This window comes from Capricornis sumatraensis, chromosome 2, assembly GCF_032405125.1.
Source record: "Capricornis sumatraensis isolate serow.1 chromosome 2, serow.2, whole genome shotgun sequence".
NCBI classification, from domain to species: domain Eukaryota; kingdom Metazoa; phylum Chordata; class Mammalia; order Artiodactyla; family Bovidae; genus Capricornis; species Capricornis sumatraensis.
In genome coordinates, this window is record NC_091070.1 from 31,045,376 (window position 1) to 31,068,856 (window position 23,481).

The following is a 23,481-nucleotide window of genomic DNA, read 5'->3' on the forward strand; positions in this document are numbered from 1 at the left end:
TTCCAGGAAAGCCCATCACTCAAACTGCTGATACATTTCTTACTCATAACTTAGCTTAATTGTCACCTATTCTCTGAAGCCTTTCCTGAAACCTCTGCCCCTAAGAACTCTGTGTACCCCTGGTTTCCTGTTCACACAATTCACTGATTGCATTTATCTATTTATATGTAAATTTTCCCCCAATAAACTCAAGTCCCAGTGGGCAGTTCCCTTTGTATTTACAGAGACAGGCACTTAGTGTGGGCTCGATAAACAGTTGTAGATTGAATGAATGAATGAATAAAGAAAATGAAAGTAAATACTGTCTACCTCATAGGGATCTTGTAACAACTAAATATCAGTGCATACCACAAGATAAAGCACCTGGAAAATAACAACTGCTAATCTCTTGTTTGAATTGAAGACAATTCATGCAGTGTTTTGGTACAGTGGGTTATGTACCAAATTGGTTTCTCCTTTAAATTTCTTTATTCCATATGGCATAGAACAGAGTTCTTAGTGTTCTTTGATTATAATGAAGTATTTTTTTCGTTTTGTGCCTTTTCTTCCAATTGCTGTACTTCTGAGCCTAAAAAAACCCAGAGAGTTCTATGAGAATGCTTGATATAGTTTACTAGCTGTTACATTCTGTTCTGAAAATTGAGTTCATCTGTGAATACTCTTCTCCCATACAGGTTAGTGGCTTTCTCCTTTCTTCCATTAGGTGTCTACTCTAATTTTACCATGAGTTAGGCCTTCACAGACTCTCATTATAAAATAGCAAATGTCCACCCACATCCTTTTCTATCCTCTTTTACCTGCTTTATTTTCCCCAGTACACTCCTCCACAAGTGAAATATATACAATATTTACCTCTTTTATTATTTTCTGCTCCTCCCATACACACTGACTTATAACTTCTTAAGGGCAGGAACTTTGCTTTATGCTTAGAGCAGTATCTGGAATATAGTAGGTGCTTGGTATGTATTCCTTAAATAAGTGTATCAATGCAGGTGCCATTGAGTCTCATCAGTATAAATCCTGATGCTATAGTAGACAAACACCATACGACCATTCTGGACAAGGTAGCCTTCAACATTCATCTAGATCTGGGATGAGATTACAAAACTTGGCTCCTTTGCTTTTCCATATAACAGACTAATGCACGATTTCATCCTGAAAACTAAAGAAATCACTTCCCTTCCTGGCAGTACCTAAAGCGAGCTCTAAGCTGGCTGCATACAAAGCCCGTCTGTTCTCTCCTGGTTTAAAGACAGAGGCAGTTCCTGCCCACTTTCAGCAAGCTTTATTTTGCTTTCTGTTTTCTTTCACTGCTAAAGGACAATTTACATATCTTTTCTACCCATTCTATCGTTTTGACCTTGCCAAGAGCTTTCAATTAATACTTTGTGTGCACTTGTGCAAAGAAAGCACCCATTTGCAATGTCTATGGGAAACAAATTCTTATTACTTCATAGAAAAAAAACATCTAAATGTGTAATTCATGTGTATATTATGAGAGAGGTTCAGAGATGATACATGACTGGTTGAAAGCCACAGAACTAAAGTTTGTAACACAAGTAGATCTAACACCCACATCCCTTGTCAAGTTTGTGCTCTTCTGCCTGATTTTCCTTTAATATGATCATTTATGCTTCTCCTAAGCACCTGGGCATTAATAGAAAACCCTTAATTCTTACTAGTGTGTATCTCTCTCTGTGACATCTTACCTCCTCAATCTTCAGCTGTCAAACTGTTGTATTGATTTTTCAGGTGCCATCAAGCTTCTCTTTCCAGATTTAGCATGACTGAAAAGAATGTGGTCTTTAAGCTCACATTCCAAGGTCAGCTTTGTGGCCAGTGAAAACTCATGGCCTAAGGATTCTGACACAGCTACCCGACACCTGAGGGAGAGCTTGCATCTGCCTACTCGTCCTTGCTAGGGACATACTGCCCCCACCTTGCTGCTCAGTACTGACTGTCAGAGCCCACACTGGCTCCAGTAATGTGACTGAACACTCACCGCTCAAGATACCTGGGGCACCTTTTGTGTTAAGGCTAATGCTTGGGGCTGTCATTGGACAGGCAGTGCCTCCTCGTGGCCAAGGCTCCAAAGGTTTCCAGATGAAAAGTGGCCAAGACACCCACCCGGCGACCCTTTCTCTCTCCTTCTGAGTCTTGTCCCTACCTTTCTGCAGTGTGTCCAGCTCCACATCATGCAATGAGAATTCATCATCAGGTCCCAGTCTTTTCAGTATTTTGCTGACTGAATTCCCAATCACGACCATGATGATGAAAAAATTGTGGGAGGACAGTAGGAAGTATAAATATAACAAAGTCACTAACACCTCCAGAGCAAGTCAGTTTGAAAAGTGCTTTGTAATCATGTGGTCACTGTTCCTCCTTCTCATCAGCCAAATGGGAGCTCTGACAGCCCCACTCTTATAGGAGACTTATGATGCCCAGAAGTGCCAAATCATCCTGCTGAAGTCATTCTTCTTAAACTTCCTTAATAATTCCAGATGTGTTACAGAGATATGCAGAGGCTTAGCTGGTTTCTCTGGAAGCTTTTATTCTAAAAGGAACATGCATGATTCTAAGGATCATATTTTAAAGTGTATATGCTTCATAAAATGAAAGGTAAATCATTTCCAGAGGCGTAACCTTGAGGTTAGGTCCTTAGGCTCTTGCTGGCACAGCATGTACAAATGCATATTTGGGTCTGGGAAGGAATGTATCTGGGAGCTGCAGAGGAATTATGGAGGCTCCACTTCTCCATGAGGGAGAGAAATTCTATACAATGGATAAGGCCATGCTACAACAAATGGAAGTGGGAACTCTTCCTTCTATAAACCCCTTTGGTCTCCAAGGCATCTTTGTCCTCATGCTATGTCTTGTCTCCTTGAGGGTCCCTTCTACCAAGACTTTCCCCAGAAAATGCCTAAATTCCAGTCATTTCTCTGTGCTATTTCTACCTTTTCCTTATCAAAACATACCTACCCCCTGTCCATTCTCTCAGCTGCCTTGGAAAGTAATCTGATAAAGCATTTCATGCTAAAATTTGAATAGTAGGTCACCACCCATTGCTGACAAAAGTCTGTATGGTCAAAGCTATGGTTTTTCCGGTATTCATGTACAGATGTGAGAGTTGGACCATGAAGAAGGCTGAGCAAAAACAATTGATGCTTTTGAACTGTGGAGTTGGAGAAGACTCTTGAGAGTCTCTTGGACAGCAAGGAGATTAAAGCAGTCAATCCTAAAGGAAATCAATCCTGAATATTCATTGGAAGGACTGGTGCTGAAGCTGAAGCTTGAATACTTTGGCCACCTGATGCGAAGAGCTGACTCACTGGAAAAGACCCTGATGCTGGGAAAGATTGAAGGCAGGAGGAGAAGGGGGTAACAGAAGATGAGATCGTTGAATGGCATCGCTGATTCATTGGCCATAAGTCTGAGCAAACACTGGGAGATAGTGAAGGACAGGGAAGCCTGGTGTGCAGCAGTCCATGGGGTCACAAAGAGTCAGACAAAACGGAGTAACTGAACAAGAACACATTGTTCTGCTCCTCCCACTGAGATTCACATTGTAAGTGGGGACACCTGAAGCCCTTGAATCACTGGGCTTGGAAATCAACTTTATCTCCTGAATTAAACACACCACTCACATCCGTCATCCCCTAACACTCAATCCCAAATATGATGTTGTTGAGGAACAGGCCCTTTGCTTCCTGAGCTCTCTTTGGATGCCCCCACAACTGACCACTCTTGGTGTGTCTCTGTAGTGACTACTCCGTGTGCCAGAGTCCAGAGGCTTTGATCCCAACCTACTGGCACCACATTCAGATATTGTCGAAAATTCATTCAACCCACAAACATAGCTGAGAAGAGACACTAAACCTTCAGGGTTTCTTTGCAATGATTGCTGCTTGCCAGGGAAGGTTTCAGAGAGCCATGGGCTGTTCCAAAAGAGGGAAAGACTCTGGCAATTGTCTGGAAGATGTTAAGCAATTAGTGTGGCCAGAATGTAAAGAACTGGAGGCTGGGTGGGGGGAGGTGAATGAGCGTTGGACACTAAGGGGATATGATGCTGAAAGCCTGAGGTTTGTACTGCCATCATCAAGTTCTTGGGTTTCTAAGACATTTCTAGAAAATGCACCATGCCAGTAAGACCCAAAAACAGCCCGCGTGTTCTTCTGTCATTCCTACCCTTGGCTCTTTCTCCTCCTTCTCTCAAACCTCCCACCCCTGGTCAGCTTTTCCGCCTCCCGGGTGCGACTGGTTTTAAATATCTCCAGGGCAGCGAGCCTCTGCTCTGAAGTCTAGCGGCACCCGCATCAGCCGCATCACCGGGCGCGCAGGCTGATCCGCACCGCGCCGCGCTGATTCGCTGCCGCGGAGACTGCGGCGCCCGCGACGCGCCCGCCCCTCGCGGTGCACGCCGGCTGGTGCAGCCTCAGTCTGTCTGCAGCCGCGGCCACCGGGAGCAGCGCTGCAGCCGGGGCACCGACGCCTGAGTGCCCGCTCAACGCCCCCGAGGATAGCAACGGCGAGCCCTCAAAGCGCGCACGATGCAGGCCACCGCCGATTCCACCAAGATGGACTGTGTTTGGAGCAACTGGAAAAGTCAGGGTATTCTCTTTATTTCAGTAGTGCATGCCTGCGGCGCTCACGGGAATCCGGGACCCGGAATCAGCCATTGTGCATCATTTCACCTGTGGGACCTATGCATGCCTTATACCCAAGAGCTTTCTGTTGGGGGGAGTAAACTTGTTATGTCAAAAATCAGAGTGGACGGTGTTTGGTTTTTTGTTTTTGTTTTTTATCTTTCCCATCTTAAAAAAAAAAAAAAAGAATCCCCCACCCCCAGCCCTTTGTTTTCTTGTTGTCAGGCTACTGTTTTAAATGCATCTTTTGCCTCCTCCTGGAGCTCTTTTGGGTTCCGCTCAACGTCAAGTACTTGTTTAATCTCTTCTTATTCGCGGAGTTAAAATGCTTTCTTATTGTTCCATGTATCCCAGTGCATTTAATTTGTGCCTAAAGATTGAAATCTAGTAGAACCGTTAACTGAGTGGGTTCTAGTGCATCCTTTTAAGAGGGACACACCCATTTTAGGGTTATTATTTGTGGTCACACAAAGGGAACTGGAAATGCAGAATAGCTCTCAAAATCCTGAAAATATGATGGCGTAGACACATATTAGGATGATTAACTTTGAAATATTTCGGGTTTTTTGTCTGTCATTGGGGTAACTTGTAACTACTGTTCATTAATAATGGGTATATCTGGAACAAATGGAGGGAAATTAAAAAACAGTGCCAGTTGCTCTCTGATATAACAGATTTATTTTGAAACAGTCCATATTAGCACTGGGTGTGGCCACCCTCCAGCCTCGCTTGGATTGCTTTTCAGCCATTTTTATTCAGCCTCATACTTCACACATCTCCATCTCGCCTTTGTTACATTAAGATTCTCTCCTTCACCTTGCTCAGTTTGAGATTACTAGGAGAAAGGGAGACCTTGCAAGGATGAATTATGTGTTGTAAACTTGGATGTTTGTTATATGAAGTGTCTTTTAATGTTTAACAAATGGTTCTGAAGAAGGTGCGTCTGACTTAACCTGCAGGGTTGCAGCGTCCCTCAGGGGACCAAGAATACTCTGGAGCAGAAACGGATTTTTTTTAAAAAGGCACCTTTCTCTTGTAATATTGTATCACAAAAAGAATGGGATGTCTTAATACCCCATAGAGTTTTTCTTTGGTAAATTTTTTAAGCAAAGAAAAAGTAAACAGGAACCTCAGAATTAAGAGCATATTTTCTCTGCCTCTTATTTGTTAGTTGGGTGGCAGAGACATAAAATGCAATAGTCTAGTTCAAATTATTTGGATCTATTGGAAATACAACTGTCAAAAGTGAATAAATGGACCTAATAAATCTGAAAGCCAGGAAATAAATGTATGGCCATCCAGGGGCATCATTTTAGAGAATGATGATAGCTACATGACCTAGCATATGTTTTATACAGAAGACAGCTGTGAAAATTCTTGGTAACATTTCATTCTTGCTACATGTTTAGACTCATCCAGTTTATTCCAAATACACACTCAATGGATATCTATGGCTTGATAGAATACCAAGTTTAGGTGGATATAAAGTTGGTTTTTAAGCTTATTCTTACGGATTTCCTCTATTCTTACCAAAAGTAGGTAGCAGAAGTGTCCAATTTTCTAATATGTGTAAGATCTAAGAAGACACTGTTTCATCATAATCCTATGTGTTTGCCTCTGTTGACATTTTCACTGGGGGGTTAAAAATATGGACATTTATAATCAGAAAACAACACAAAATGCTTTACTTTGTCCATTAAAGACTGTCATTTTCATTTTCAGTGTACAACTGTTTATGAAGATTAATGCAGGATCGTTGAGGGTCTTTTATACTCTCTGACCTTTGGTAATCTTCAGTACCATTGATTTCCTTTTGTCAGATAGAACAAAGCCATTATCCTGAAAATTGACTGATAACTGGGTGGGTGGGTTTATAGGCATAAAGGAGAAATTATAAGTAAATTATTCCTGTTTCTCCCCACTAGGAGAACTTTCATCTAAATTAAAATCTACAGTGAGATTCTTGTTTAGTATTTTAAGTGTATCTTTTAGTTCTCTAATTATTAAAAAAAAAAAAGCTGTTCTTAACACTGGCTGCATATTAATATCACCTGGGAAGCTTTAGAAACCATAAAGGATGCCTGTGCCCCACCCGTAAAGGTTCCAATTCCATTGAGCCAAGCATCAATATTTTTCAAAAGCTCTCAAATGAGTTTAACACATAATCGGGGTTGAAACCACTCAGGTGCAATAATTCTTAGCCCAATCCATAGCCCAGCAGAACAAGGTCTAGTATACAAATGATGAAATGGGTTTGATACAAGAGCAGCTGTGAATGTAGTTAAAAGAAGTCAGTATAACATTGGGGATAATGTCCTCCAGAAACAGTGAGAAGTGAAGGTTTTGCTTGGAAAAGGGAATAAAGGGAAGCCCCCAGGCTTCCTCCATGTTATTAAACAATTCCACAGAGAAACTGTAGTTCCTTAGGTATGTCAGAAAGACTCTACTGAAACTAATATAATGTGTCCTAAAAACTATAGTATACATGCAAAAGGAAGCTTATATTTATTTTATTAATATATATGATTTTAGCTGTAGACAAGAATGTTTAAAGAGAGACTAAAGTCCACATTATACTACATTACACAGATTCTGCTTCCATTAAAAAAAAATGATACTCATACCCAATTTGTTGATAAACCAAAGCCCAATCTGCTCAGTGAAGATGAAATAAGAAAATAACCTAATAAAACTTGGCAATATACCTGGGATTCTTCAGATTACTAGTTATTACCGTTAAATACTAACATTTACTGGGCACTTTTACTACTTTACTTGTATCATTGCAGTTAATCTTCATGAATCCTATGATGTGTGAGTTTTATTATTATCCCATTTTAGAAGTGATGAACTGAGGCTTTTTGCCAACGCACACAGCTGGTAATGCCAGAGGCCAGATTCAAGCCGAGGCTGTCTGACTCCAAAGCCCTTTGATTCTTCTACTCTACCATCTGCCTCCAAAGTAGATGGCTTCTTCCTCAATGGTTTTTCTAAAAATGTTAAGAATTATCTAGGTAGTAGGGGGGTGTTAAAAACCCCTCCCATTTAAATACCTTTCATTTTGCCAAACGTCTTCTCATTTGAGCTTTTCAGTTTACTCTTGAACAACATGAGGCTCAAAGAGGTTATGTGACTTGCCCAAAGTTTTTCATTAAGTGGCAAGTGGGGTAGTGAAAAGGTGACTGTAGCCGAAAATCCTGAACTCTTCCCATCTCACATACTGCCTCTTTCACTAATGCTGAGTTTCAGAAAGTAAACTCTCCTTTACCCCTTCCAAGATATTTTCACATAGCTTATCTCTTTAAAGACAAGGCAATATTGGCAGTTGAGTCAGTGATTTTGATCAGTTTACACCATTGTCATCATCATCATCATCATGAGCTCATCATTAAAAATTCTCCATCATTATTATCCATGTGTTGGTCATTGTCCTAAACTCTTGTTACAGATCTTAATCTCATATCTTTCTGAGATTATTGTTTTACTCTCACTTCCTTGGTGGCTCAAACAGTAAAGAATCTGCCTGCAATGCAGGAAACCTGGGTTTGATCCCTGGGTCGGGAAGATCCTCTAGAGAAAGGAATGGCTACCCACTCCAGTATTCTTGCCTGGAGAATTCCATGGACAAAAGAGCCTGGCAGGCTACAGTCCGTGGGGTCGCAAAGAGTCGGACACAACTGAGCAACTAACGCAACAACATTTTATAGAGGAGGAAATGGGATTTTAAGGTTGAAATGGCTAGTAATTTGTCCTAGGACTTAATGAGTCCCAAATGCAGAGCAGTCTGCTCTTTGACCACTCTACTATACTACCTGAATCCAAATGGTACTGTGGCGGGGGACCACTCATTCATATCATTTCACTTGTACTCTAAAGATTGCTTGTTTTTGTTTCCCAAGTATCACTGCTTTTGACAGTTTCATGGGCAGGACACTTGGCAATGTGGGAAGTTGAGACTAATAGCTCCCACTTGCTGTATGTGGCAGCATTTTGTACTTACAGATCCCCCTAAAATATTGTAAAATATTGAAGGGTGAAATACCTTCCAGAGAATATAATCTCACATATTTCTCATTTTGTTAGACAATAAAGTATTTTGAAAACTGTATGCTGACCTATAGTTCTCTGTGAAAACAGTGTTGAGGGTAGTCTGTTCTCAAAGGTGCTAGTTCAGAATGACCACGCCTCCCCAAATACAGAAGAAATGTCTGTTTTAGCCATAGGAATTGAATTGTATGCTTGTATTTTGAAAATGGCATTTAATAAAGCCAATTTTACATACAGACATAAAGATAGACCAGTCCCATCATTCAGCATTTTATTTAGGTTCGGTATTATTAGAACACTTGTGCAAACCTTACAGCATAAATAATTTCATCTACAGACTCCCTCTCTCAGATTCTAAAGAGATCTAATGGGAAAACTTTCTTAGCTGATGATCTAGGGATTTGTTTTTAATGAAAGAAAACTCATTATACAGATAATATACCAAACATAGGTAGTTATTACTTCACTGAAAAATAAAATTCTCCTTTTTCACAATGTATTATCATTTTCAAGAGAATTTTTTAAAGGAATATTTCAAAATTGTGGGAGAAAATAGTGGCTTTTTTGGTTTTCTAAAAATAATACATGTGCATTATGAAAATTTCCATTTCAACAAAGAGAGTTTCAAATGAAAGCCACAAACCACCCAAAGTCCTTCCATCTAGAGTTGATTAATGTTAATATTTGTTGAATATCTTCCAATATCTGTATACCATATAAAATGAATCTAGAGGTAGAGAACAAAAGCAGTTTTTATTAAACAAGATTGTACATATCTTAAAAAGAATCTGAAATAATTTAATGGAAGAAACCGACATGAAAGAATTGCTCAACTTCAAATACGTGTTTCTTTGTGTTATGAGCTATTCCTTACTAAAATTAAGAAAAAAACTATGATAAGCATCAATGGGGTAGACTCATTGTTTTTATTACATGTTTTGGCTTTAGACTGTATAGATGGACTCTGCAGTGTTTTTTTTTTTTTTAAAGGAAGATCCACCATGGGTAAGAAAGGTTGACAAAAATTCCAGTCTAAATCTAAATCTTCAAATCTATGGTTTTTCTCATATTTCCATGAGTTAATATTTCTTTCATTAAAAATAATAATATTCCTGATACTTCATCACTAAAGCATTATGATTAGTATACATCAATAGGGGTTGTTGATGAAATCTTCTGTCATAATCAGCAGGCCCTTCCTTCATTTTTATTTATTTATTTTTTTCCTTCCTTCATTTTTAAAAAGTTTCTCTCCTTGCCTCCTTCCCTCCTACTTTTTCTTATAGTATTTGAAATGATGTTCTTTACTCACTTCTTTTTCATCATTAGAAAAATTAATACATTCAGGAACAGAAATCTGTGAAGTAATTGACCTATTTTAAGTTCACTTAAAATAGAATTCTAAAATCCACAGAAAGCTAATTAAATTTGCATCACCACTAAGTTTCCCATCCTTCTCAACCTGTTCCCTAAGTTGTGTGCATACTTGACCATGTGTTAATGTTTACATTTGTCACTTCTCCAGTTCCATGACTACCTTATAATTAAGCTCACAATTTGAAAACTAAGAACTTGACGTTAATAATTTTAAAAAACCCATCTTCTGCCTATATTATGGATAATAATAATAACTATATTACAACATGAAATTATAATTGTATTCTAACTTGATAGAATATATTTCAAATAAAATAAGATTGTTAGGAGTTTTAGAACATAGAAGTATAGAGTTCTATTTCCCCCAAATGTTTGAGCTATGAAGTTAAATCTGAGCAATTATCTTATTGTTTCACAAGAGAAAATCCTCAAGTTCTTTCTTATTTCTTATATTGACAAAGGCAGAAAATAATTCAAGCCTTACTTACAGGTTCTTTGACCAAACTGGTGTTTAATATTTAGAATGTATTACATGCATGTTTCGTTGTTCAGTTGTATCCAGCTCTGCTTCCCTGTGGACTGTAGGCTGCTAGGGTGCTCTGCCCATGGAATTTCCAGGCAAGAACACTGGAATGAGTTACCATTTCCCCCTCCAGGAGATCTTCCCAACCCAGGGACTGAACCCAGGTCTCCTGCGTGTCCTACATTGGCAGGTGGATTCTTTACCACTGAGCCACCTGGGAAGCCCCAGAATTTATTACAGTTAGACCCATTTCACAGTGGGCATCGTTCAAATGTAGTCATGTCTTAAGTTCGGCCTTCAGAATCATGTCACCAAACTGCAGACCAAATCTAGTGGTAATGGGGGTCAGGAACGCATAAAGTTTTATTGAATAGAACAAAAGTACAGTGAGAGATTATTCCTTTCCCTTGTCATATCTTTTCAGTTCAAGAAGTATTTTAGCCATTATAGTCTTTGTCAACTTTTAAAAATATATTCTTTTTTTAAAAAAAGAACCAACAGCAGTCTTCCTCCATGGTTCTCTTCTGTTCTGATACAATGATGGATTTTAATAAAGGTATGGCCCAGACTAAAGATTTTGTGACTAATTATGACTGATGACAAACCAACCAAGGAACCGTTTTGTATTTTGATCAAGTCAGGAAGCTTATTAAAGAAAGAAAAAGCACACAAAGACATTCCTTATTCAATCTCCTGAAAATTTTTCTGTGTGCCTCCCTCTACTACCATGTCCCCAAGGCCTATCGTTCTCTCCACGTGACCATAAATCTTCCTTTCATCCCAAATGAGCCCATTTGCTGGAGGTTTAGCATGAGGGGTTGACCCCCTCATCTTAAATACTGGGCCCTACTGTTTCGTTTCCTGGCCAGGCCTGCTCTACCAGCGTGGCAATGGCCTAAGCAGCACTGTGTTAACTTTACAGCGTGGAATGCGACCCTCGTGGCTAGAACTCACAAACAGGAGCCACATTCAGCTGCTAAGTCCAGGGAAATGATAAATCTTACATGAACATCAAAGTAGTTTACATTATCAGTCTAATCTGAAGAGTAGTTGTTAGAAGAATGTGTTTGCTTTTGTGTCACATAGAAGAAAAGTCCCAGAGATTGTTGCTAGCTGTGCCTTTGGCAGTAAAATCCTTCACTTCCCATTGTTCTGCCAAAGCTGATTAGAGTAGATCACCCGTGTGGGTTAAATGCTGTGCTCTTTTACTGTCTGTATGGAGCACCAGGCTTAATGTATCTTTCCTTTCAAAACATCCACTGAATTACTTAACTGTCTACAGATAATGTTGGCATTTTTCTCTTGACAGTCATTTTGACTGCATTTAAAAGATGTGAAGGAAGGACCTAGAAAATGAAATCACTGCAGGAATCTTATCTGCGAAAATCTTTTAGCAGTTTCCCCTCTGAATGCAGGGCTCCTGCATTACCTTTTTAAATTTTACCTTATGTAGAAGACTGTTTCATGGCAAATGAAACTCATAGATTAGTTGACCAGACAGTGTCATCTTTGAGGCTCTCTGTGTATGTTTAAAGTATTTTCTTACATCTATTTCCATTATGTTTCTCTAGTTTAATGGCAAAATTAGGGAATAAAGTAGGAAAAGTTACTAATGTTTCTTCTTGTTAACTTAACAAAAATCAGAGTAATGGGCTTTTTAAAAGATATTTTTATTATTATCATTAGGTTTTTTTTTGGTCACTCCATATGGCCTTCAGGATCTTAGTTCCCCAACAAAGGTTCAAACATCATGCCCGCTGCAGTGCATGTGTGGAGTCCCAACCACAGGACCACCAAGGAAGTCCCATAATCACTTCTTTAGACACTGAGTTGTAAAGAATTGAGATTTTTTTAGCCTTGTAATCCTTTCCACAAGGTAGTCAATTATTGGAAGCTTGCTAAAAAGTAAATATAAAAGTCAGGTGAAAGTGAAAGTTAGTCACATAGTTGTATCCAACTCTGTGATCCAGTGGACTGTAGCCTGCCCAGCTCCTCTGTCAGTGGGATTCTCCAGGCAAGAGTACTGGAGTGGGTTGCCATTGCCTTCTCGAGGGGATCTTCCTGACCCAGGGATCGAACCTGGGTCTTCTGTGTTGCAGGCAGATTCTTTACCAACTGAGCCACTATATCAGTTTTCAACAGTTCTTTTCTTGAAATGCTGATGTCATTTGTGAACAGGAATCTCACACATCTTCTGACCTTGCCTTTTAAAAAGTAGCACTAACTTATTACATAGCAAGTGGTGCAGCGCTACCTGAAATCTTTTCTAGAACAAGATGAAATATAAATAAATACATTTAAGAATATGGTGCAATAATGCAGATAATTGTGCACAATTTATTGCCATTTATATTATCTACATTTTGCCTTATAAATAGAATATGAATAGCTGCACCACTGTCTTTTCAGTTCATACATTTTTAATATACTTTCTGAATACTGGCATCACTATTAGATCATTTAATTTTACATTTAAATGTTTTACATTTAAAATAAGGTGCCAATCCAAAAAACTTAGGACTGCTGCAAAAAGGCTTTCTCCCTAGAAATTTGACATTGAATTTTATTTCCATTTAGCTATTAATTCACACCTTGGCTCACTTCTGTTTTATTGTTCTTTTCTTGCCCAGATTATGGAAATGAAGGTAGCACTGATTTCAGCATTTGAGATTAGGATTCTTCAAATCCTCCAGTCCACCCCTGACTGAATTAGTTCTAAGTCAGCTTCAGGCAGGCTGCAGTGTGAGCTCCCACCTGTGGTTTGGGGACCAAGATGAATTCACTGAGCCCTGTCTGTTTATTAGATTGATAGAAGGCACTGATATCCCATTTCGTTTCATTGCTCCTTGGTATTTAGCAAAGTGATTTTTATAATTGGCAAAGCAGTACAATAATTTACCTGTCTTAGTGACTGTACACTTAGCTATTTAAACTCTCACCTAGCCTTCCTGTATTAGGAGGATATTGAAGGAAGAGACGAGCTATTTATTACGGTATCCAAAGGCTACGTGTGATCATTTGCTGCAATTACAGAGATGCTTTTTTTTTTTTCTTACTTGGACTCTAAGGAAACTTTATTCAAATACTGATTTTTCTGGACCAGGTACTATAAAGCTTCCTACACAAGTTTGCATAACTCTAAGCAAAATTAAAATGTGAAAAGTTGGCATTTATACAGCAACTTTGGAACACAAAAATTCTCTTCTGTGATCACACTTCATCACTTCCTACCCTTCCCACTGAATCCTCAGAACTTCAGGCTGTTTGCTGGCTTTCCCGACACACACAGCCCTTGTTGCTCTCCCAGCCCATAAGTTCCCAAAGATCTTCACTGCTCGTCATTCCCAGCCTGAGCCCAAGGTGGTTCATTTCACTTCTGTCTTGGATCATTTGTCTTCCTGTCTTGTTCATTTCATTTCCCTTGGATCTTTGACTCCTCCAGCCATGCCCCTGTGCCAGCTCACAAATCTGGTCCAGCCCCATCATCCACAGATCAGAGTGCTCAGCCTCTAACCCTGTTGACTGGATCCACAGAGATCCTTTACTCTAACCAAACCCTCTTACTTCCTGGAAGTTCTTTATTAATTTGTTTTTGAGTCCTTACTGTATTTTTCTAGGTCAGTTCTGTCCGATAGAAATATAATGTGAGCCACACATGTTATTAAAAATTTTCTAGTAGTCACATTAAAAAGCAAAAAGGAACAGGAAAAATCAATTTTGATAATACACTGTATTTAATCCGGCATACCTAGAGGATAAACTTTTCAACAACAGAAGATCACTATAAAAATGATTAATGAGATATTTTTATGTCTTTTTTTATACTGTCTGAAATCTGACATGTACTTTACACTTGCAATGTATTTTAATTGAGACTAGCCACATTTCAAGTATTCGGTAACTACTATGGCTCATCACTGCTGTATTGAACAGTGCAGGTCTGGGCCTCTCCCAATCTCTTTAAGCCCTGCTTCTATCCTCCTCACTCTCAAGAGGACCTCAGGACTCATTTTCCAGAGAAGAGTTGAGTAAATCTACCTTGAGCCACTTGATGATGTTCTCTTTCCTCCTCAGTATATCTGTAGCCACGCCCATCCTTCAACAAAATGTTCCTCCATCTTTACCCAGCCTTTCATGCCTCTTCCTTCTTTGAGAAAAAAAGTGCTATGACAGAGCCCATTCTTTCCCTGCCTTTTCTTTCACTTTGCTCAAACAAATATCTCCTCATTCCAGGATCTCATCTCTCCCCTTTCTGCTAACATTCCCAAGTTTACTTAACCTTGAAATTTGCTTATTGCTGCTCCCTGAACTACCATTCTCCTTACCATCTTCTTTACTACTTTGAACTTCCCTCCACTGACTCAACCCTTTGTGACAGAGCTTCCATCCTCACTCTGTGCCTGTTATGGGTGACTTCTTAGTCTCTAAAACCAGGGGTCCTTTCTCATTTCCTTCATTGCACCTATAACATCCCACAGTGTAGCCTACCCCTTTCTTCTGGAAGTTTCCTTCTTCTTGACTGCCATAACCAACACTCTTGAGGGACCCTTTCTAATACCTAGACAGGACTTCTTTTTTTTTTAATTTATTTATTTATTTTAAGTGGAGGCTAATTACTTTACAATATTGTAGTGGTTCTTGCCATACATTGACATAAATCAGCCATGTGTACACATGTGTCCCCCATCCTGAACCCCCCTCCCTCCTCCCCTCCCCATCCCATCCCTCAAGGTTGTCCCAGTGCACCGGCCCTGAGCACCCTAGACAGGACTTCTTTTACAGCTTTATTCAATCCTTTGAGTAAAGAATGAAGTATAGGTCATCCTCTATTGTACCCCTTAGTCTCTCCTCTCTTGGAGGTTTCCTCTACTCTCATGGCTTGAGTCATCATTTCCACTCAGAATACATCCAAATGTAAATATTCAGCCTTATCTAAGAAGGACTTCCCTGGGGGCTCAGACAGCAAAGCATCTGCTTACAACGCAGGAGACCCAGGTTCGAGCACTGGGTCAGGGAGATCCCCTGGAGAAGAAAATGGCACCCCACTCCAGTACTCTTGCCTGGAAAATCCCATGGACGGAGGAGCCTGGCAGACTACAGTCCATGGAGTCGCAAAGAGTCGGACACGACTGAGCAACTTCACTTTCTTTCTTCTTTCTTATCTAAATGTCAGCGCAGCACTTCCACTTGTCTGCTCTGCATATCCATCTGAATATCACATGGATATTAATGTCCATTTTAGCTCAGGGCTACTGTGACAAACCTATAAAAAGAAATCATTTAATTTCCAAGCCTCTAAAAAATTACCGTGTTGTGTGTAATTGTCAGCATCATCTCATTTGTGATCTCTCTCCCATCTCTGCCCCAGGCTGTGTCAAAATGCCCTGCTTGATGTCATCAGAGTGGAACCTGGAGATATAAAAACAAGTGTCAGCTTTTTGCCAAACCAGTTTCCCCTAAGATTTCCTATTTTTGTCACTGATACTAACCATTCTATCTCCCAGCTTTGAAATGTTGCTTTCCCCCTTAATTAGTTCTGCCTCCTTTCTCCCACAGCTAGTCCGTCACCATTCCTGTCAACTAATCCTTCATAATATTTCCCTTTATTCACTCCATCTCCTTAACAAACTGTTCACCACATTCCCAAACTATCCCCCATCCTCTTTCATCAATCCCAGTACTGTCCCTTTCTTGAACTCGGCTTTTGCCACTGCTGACAACACAGGATATATTGGCACTGATGCAGCATTTTTAAAAAACGTTCCGTCTTCCCAGCTAGATCTTAAGTTCCTTAAAAGCAGGAACAGAATGTTATGATCTCTTCATGCCTGTGCTTACTAAATAACAGATGGCCAGTAACTGTGTACTGTTGACAATGACTTTATTTCCCTTAAAGAGAAAAATCACTATAAATATCTAGTTCTGGAAGCAGATTTAAATATAATCAAGTGGTCTCAAATTAATTTAGCATACTTTGGGGGACAGTTAACTTCCAACCACATAACAGAACAGAGGCAACTGTTCTGAGAAACACATCGAACTTAGGGTTTGATCTTGCTTCTCCTATTAACTAGTTAGTATGTTGTTGTTTAGTTCTAAGTCGAGTCCTATTCTTTGTGACTCAGTGGACTGTAATCTGCCAGGTCCCTCTGTCCAGGCAAGAATACTGGTGTGGGTTGCTATTTCCTTCCCCAGGAGATCTTCCCCACTCAGGGACTGAACCTGAGTCTCCTGTACCAGCAGGCAGACTCTACTGCTGAGACACCAGGGAAGCCCCAGCTAGTCAGTATATGAGTTTCTTCAGTTCCCTCACCTGTTATACGCCTGTTTAATGGAGTTTATCATGAGGTTTAAATGAAGTAATATGCGAAAGTGCTTTGAATATTTCAGAATCTGTGTAAATAGAGAATCATGTCACAAAGTACCCAGAATCAACTTCCCACAGATGTTTTAAGAGAAATGTTTGTTAACCTCCCAGTTAGAAACCTCCAGCAATTTTAAAAGTTGGTTGAAGGACCTGTTGTGTAATTACCCTACACCAAACTAATGTTATTTCATGCTAAGTCACTTCAGTAGTGTCCGACTCTGCGACCCTATGGACTGTAGCCTGCTGGGCTCCTCTGTCCATGGGATTCTCCAAGCAAGAATACTGAAATGGGTTGCCATTTATTCCTCCAGGGGATCTTCCCCACTCAGGGATCGAACTGGGTCTCTTATGTCTCCTGCACTGGCCCGCGGATTCTTTATCCATAGCACCACCTGGGAAGCCCAGTTACTTAGTTAACAGTTAGTGTTCTCTGCCACGGCTGCTTCTAGTACGTCCCTACCTGGTGCCTGCCATTCTCAGGCTGTTTGAACAGGGGTCCAGAGAATTGGAAGGCTTTTCTAGAGGCCACCATCATTTTTAGCAGGTGTTATGCAATTCATTAAGTGCAAATTCACTTGAAAAAGCAAATTCTATCTCTTCTTTGCCCAAAAACTACCTGCAGGGTCCCCAGTGCCCCTTTACATCATCTCAGGTGGTGAGCCTACCACCCCTAGCACTGTGTGCTGACATAGCACAGATCGTGCTGTCTTATAATGTGTTTGCCTCTAAATCTGTCTGTCATGGAAATCGGTGGGCATCGTAAAACAGAAGATTACCATTTATTTATTTACATGTAAGTTTTCTTTTTTAAAACAGTTTATTTATTTTGATACCCCTGCACCTAGCACAAAGCATGGCACTTAGTTCTCGCTCAATAAATACTGAATAAATGAACAAACGTGGAAGCGGTAACACTGCGGGTAATGGTGATGTGTTAGTCTCCTTTTTGGTCTCCTTCGCCTTTCCAGAACTTAGCATGTAAACAATAGGAGCTCCTAGCTCCCTGGGGGCTAGACTTAGACTCCTAGGCTTATCTCAGCCACTCAAACAGGGCTTCTTTGGAGATTTCCTTCTTCTCCCATTTTTGTCATCTACCCTCAGGGGTGCAGAGGTTTCTTGTGTCATAGCTTCAAAAAGATCCTTCTTCTCTGCCCAAAAAGGATTATTATTTCGGTGTTCTGTTCTCAACAGCTGTTGTGAAATGAAAATCATTTAGTGAACTCATTCAGATTTTTTTGTTAATGACATATCCCCTTCTAGATCTTTGCATTAAAAAAAAAAAAAGACAACAAATACTTTGAAGATTAAAAGGATTACTCCAAATAAATGAATTTCTAATAGTGAAATGTCAGTGTCAAAGTGACTGGGGCTGGGGATTGGGGCTGGGGAAAGAGAGAGACTTTGGAGCAGCAGTGCTTTCACTTTGTCCAAGAAAATGATCTGTAGAGCCGGCACCACTCAAAATAGAGGGGGAAATAATCTTTGTTTCAGCCCAAAACATGTTTGTGATCTTCTCTCCTTCCTACACTGCAGAAGTGTTCTAGGAGGAAGGGAACATATTTTTTCCCTAACAAAATGGCTGACTATTGTAATCTTTGTGAGTTAATGTCGGTAGACCAAGCAGTGGTGAGTGGGGGGATAGATAGGGGTGAGTGACAGATCGGTTCAGAAGTAAATTCTCTCTCCAGCTTCAGACGGCTGGAGTGTCCTCAGTCTGTTATAAAAGATCCCCCCTCCCACTTTAAGCCCTTGATCTGATGCGCTCTCCATCCAGCCTGAGTTAGTCTGGTGCAAGGGTTGATACTTTGCAGCTTTCCTTGTATCCTTTCCACAGCGTGGGGTTGTCACTAGGCTGTGTGACCTTTCCAGTACTGTTTCTCAGCTAGCTATGTATCGGAGTATGATGGGAGCAGTTCCCTGCTTCCTTCAATCTAGTCACCTTCGTTTTCCATTGAGCTGATGACTAGTGCCTTAGACCTGGTGCCTCCACTTACGCTGCAAATGAAGCTGGTAGTGTAAGCAATGGCCACTTTCATTTGGTTGTAAGATGGGAATTTCATGTCTTATTTTCTTTTTCTGAGAATTTGTGTAATATTCTATAAAAACCATTTGTGTGTGTGTGTGACAACATGGAGAGACCTTGAGGGCCTTATGCTAAAAGAGATAAGTCACACAAAGACAAACACTGTAGGATCCCACTTACATGCGGAATCTGAAGAAGCTGCATTCATAGAAACAGAATAGAATGGTGGTTACTGGAGTTAGGGGGAAGGGGAATTAGGGAGATGTTGACCAAAGGGTATAAACCTGCAACTAGTAGATACAGGAGTCTGATGGATCTAATGCACAGCAAAGTGAATATAGTCAACAATACTGCATTACATACTTCAAAGATGCTGGGTCTTACATGTTCTTACCAGAAGAAAAGAAATAACTATGTGATGTGATAGAGGTGTTAACTGATGCTATGTCGTTGTTGTTCAGTTGCTCAGTGACTCTTTGCTACCTCGTGGACTGTGGCGTGCCAGGCTTCCCTATCCTTCACTATCTCTCAGAGTTTGCTCAAACTCATGTTCATTGAGTCAATGATGCCATCCAACCATCTCATCCTCTGTTGCCCCCTTCTCCTCCTGCCTTCAGTTGCAATACTGCAATATATAAATATATCCAATCAGCATGTTGTACACCTTAAACTCACACAATGTTATGTCAGTTGTATCTCCCCAAAAAAAGAAACCGTATGTTACTTGCCTAATTGGAGGACAAATTTGCATACGTTCTTGAGCAAGTCTTCTATGCTTTTTTCATAATCTAGTGACTGAAATATTCAAAATATTTCCATTTTGCGTCATATTTGAAGCACCATGGCTTTATTCTTTTGAATTAATTTTTTGTTTCTAAGTTGAAAGAGAGAAATAACTGAATGATAGCTACAATGTAGATTTTAAAGTTTATATTCCAGGTTTTTAAGTCACAAGAATGTAAGTGAACAAATCATACGAAACAAAACCGTTTGACCCAAATGTTAGCTCCAGGGATTTTTGAGATAGCTACTAACTACTAATGTTTAGTTTTACTCATTTTAGAGGTAGACCATATCTCTATTCAGAAGCCTTTGGCATTGCCTGGAGTCTCCCAGACCAGCTGACAGGCTTCTGAGGCTCCACTTCTGTTTTCATTCTTAGTGCCCCTTCTCAGCAGCAGGGACATGTCTATGACTGACGTGCTCATCTCCGGGCCACTATTGAGACATTGAGTTGTAAGCAGGGCATCAAGATGCATGCCATCAATGCCATCCAAAGAAAGAGAACAGATACTTCAGAGTGCTCTGAATTTTCAGTCTTGTTTCAAAGGCACATAACTGATGCCCACAGTTGCAACCCACTGAGATTTGCTCATGGAGATACTGTCACTGGAGGTTCAACAGCCTTTTCTTATCTGTGAATTTACTAATTGACCTCAGGGATGGAAAGATGCTTCCAAAGCCAAACAGGAGGATGGGAAGTGCCCTAGGAGTGGTGCTCTGTGTGCTCACCTGTGTTTAGGAATCCAAGAGCTGGGGAGAACCTGTAGCAACCGCGGCTCTGTGGAACGAGCCGGGCAGCTCCCTGAAGGCGCTGCCGATGTTGGGTGCTCTGTGTGAATGTGCGTGTCTCCTCCCACAGCTATTGACCTGCTGTACTGGAGGGACATCAAGCAGACGGGGATAGTGTTTGGGAGCTTCCTGCTGCTGCTCTTCTCCCTGACGCAGTTCAGCGTTGTGAGCGTCGTGGCCTACCTGGCCCTCGCTGCGCTCTCAGCCACCATCAGTTTCCGCATCTACAAGTCTGTTTTACAAGCTGTGCAGAAAACCGACGAGGGTCACCCTTTCAAGTGAGTGCCCAACCCGACCAGCCCTTGCCCCACCTCTCACGTGGCTCTTTCCTCGGCCTCTATTTCACCGCCTGTGCACTTTGGGTCCTGCTTCTTTTGACCTTTAACAGGCCTCTTAGAGTCTCCTTTAACGCTGTCTTTTAATATCAAATATTTCTGTTAAATTTCTAAGGCAGACTCATCCCTAGTCTAATGCTTACTGCTTTATTGAGCTTTTTAAAACTTTGATCACTTCTAATTAAATGTTAAATATTATCTTTAATATACATTTCTATAATTTATATAATATAAATCCTTGTGGGTGAATTTATGAAATGTGAAAACATTTAATTTATATTTGATATTATTTTTGTATTTAATTACTTCTCATAGTAATCATAATTCACTTATATGCAAACAGTGTTTTATGATTTAAAGTGTTTCAACAATTATTCTCCCAACTCTGTGATGAAGGCAGAACATTATAATCCCTTTTCACAGATGGAAAAAACAGAGGTTCTAAGAAGTAAAGTGACTTGCTCAAAGTAAATAGCACAGAACCAGGACCAAGGTGTTTGGATTTTTATTTCTGTGCTCTTTTCGGAAGTTTAATGTCAAAGGGCCAAGTTCTGTGGGATGTAAAGTTCATTCCTCAGAATCTGTATAGTATTATATACTCACAATTGAATAGTCTTATGTACCCTCTTCTGTATTTTAATACAGGGGAAATCTGACTTGAATGAGCACTGAGGAGGAGGATTTCTTTAAGGCAGTGTATTAAGAGGCTGTATGAAATGTGGCAGAGGGAGATATTAGCACTGCCAGCTGCATGCTCCCCAACTCCACCCCAGTTTACTCGAGATCCTAGCTTGTAAGCCCTGGGCATTTTAGCACTGACCGTCAGAGTCATAACCATCACCTGCTGCAGGCCCCGCTGCAGGTGTCCTCACCTCCTATAACCGAGGGATATTTCTGCATCCTGGATGAGACCTATAGATACTGTTGCATAATGGCTTCTGAGCCAACCTCAGTGATTCCCTGGGGATGCCTCTGAATCCTCCCTGGCTCAGCCTCATCAGCCAGCTGAATCAAGGTCTCAGGGTACCAGGCTCTTAAAAGAAGGAAAAGATGCCAGGGCCTTGTCGACAAAAGGCAAAATGCCGTGTTTCACACGTCACTTTCTAGCCTCGGGTTCCTGTGCTCATTGTCAAACACAGTTACAGTCTGATCATCCTCACCCTTGGGATGTATTTGGCCTTCTTCTAATGCAGAGTTAATGGGTCTCTGAGCTATAACTTGTTTGCCTTCCCAAAGGAGGGAAGAATAGAGACGAGTAGCGTCATCTTACCAGGGTGAATACTATGCCTACTTCAGTGACCCTCGCCTGTGACCAGTATCCACACCTTTAGAGTCCTGTCCTGCTCCAGCCTCTACCCTTAGCCATACAAGAGAGGTTGGCTTCTCCCACCTTCTTGGATTCAGGACTGTCAAGTTACACTAGGGATTTACCTCTCACTTGGCTTATTTCTTCTGTAACCACCCAGTTGTAGGACCAAGAGTCAAACTGTTATTAGCTCAACTACTTTATCTTCCATTAGGAGACACATTTAAAACCTTTGGCTTAATTGTTTCTATCAATAAAAGGAATATCTAACTCAGAGTACATTTTGAATCAAAACATATCAGCTAGACAAATCCGCTTTTCTGATTATTTTTCTAAAAAGCCAAACATAAAAATTCTCAATCCTCAGTTAGGTGAGCACTGTTAGAACTCTAGAAGTAGACAACATGGCAGAGAGAAGGAAGGAAGAGAGGATAGGTCTCGTTGGTGGCTGGGGGTGGGGTAGCGGGTGGGGAGCATGGTGGGTATGGTCAAAGCAGGAGAATCAATTGATTTTTATAGATTTGTAGAGCCTGGTTTATCTACCCAAGAGTTCAAATTAACCCTTTGAACAAATGGAAAATGCAGTTACTAAAAATACCACTCTTACTAGAACCAGTGAGCATTTTAATATGTCCCAGGTCACTTGTGTTCTCAGAGCTCTCCAGAATAAAACCTAAAAGTACTTTCCAGAATCTAAATATGAAATCTTAGAGATTTGATGAGAAATAATAATTGGCAGCTAAGATTTTGAGATCTCTCAATTATTTAAAAAGACAATTCATCTTCATGCAGCCGAGAAGAAATAAGAACTTTTCACAATTGCCCAGTGAGCCAGATATACTGAGAATTCAGCAAGTGAACTGATTTGGGACTGACTTTTCTCTGCTCCTAGCCTCTGAATTATCAGCTCACACTATCGTGTTGCCTACGAGAGACAGAAACAGCCACGTTGCCCCACTGAGTGCCGTGATTCCTGTGTTCCCCAGTGTACTAACTGTGGGTGTGGGTGTGGTGCCCTGCAGCCTTCTGACTGGCGTAAATCCTTCAGGATGACCTGAATGTGGTCCTCAGGGTTGGAGAAGGGAAACTTAGCTGTTTCAAGACTCCCTCTGATGGAGTTCTCTGTGGGGATGCTCTGTTGACAGGGCCTACTTGGAGCTCGAGATCACCCTGTCTCAGGAGCAGATTCAGAAGTACACAGACTGCCTGCAATTCTACGTGAACAACACACTCAAAGAACTGAGGAGGCTCTTCCTTGTCCAGGATCTGGTGGATTCCTTAAAAGTAT

The 23,481-nt window shown here is 40.6% G+C and overlaps 1 protein-coding gene across 3 annotated transcripts in view; it reads left to right on the forward strand.

Moving 5' to 3' along the window:
• Nucleotides 1-23,481, forward strand: part of RTN1 (reticulon 1) — a 246,899-nt gene that overhangs the window by 211,533 nt on the left and 11,885 nt on the right. For 2 of the 3 annotated variants that reach the window (XM_068963643.1, XM_068963644.1), the window contains 2 exons: nucleotides 20,623-20,830; nucleotides 23,339-23,477. In XM_068963643.1, the coding sequence (XP_068819744.1) occupies nucleotides 20,623-20,830; nucleotides 23,339-23,477 (347 nt within the window). Of the gene's footprint in view, nucleotides 1-4,547; nucleotides 4,609-20,622; nucleotides 20,831-23,338; nucleotides 23,478-23,481 lie in introns of those variants that run through there. The other variant, XM_068963645.1, reaches the window with a different exon arrangement.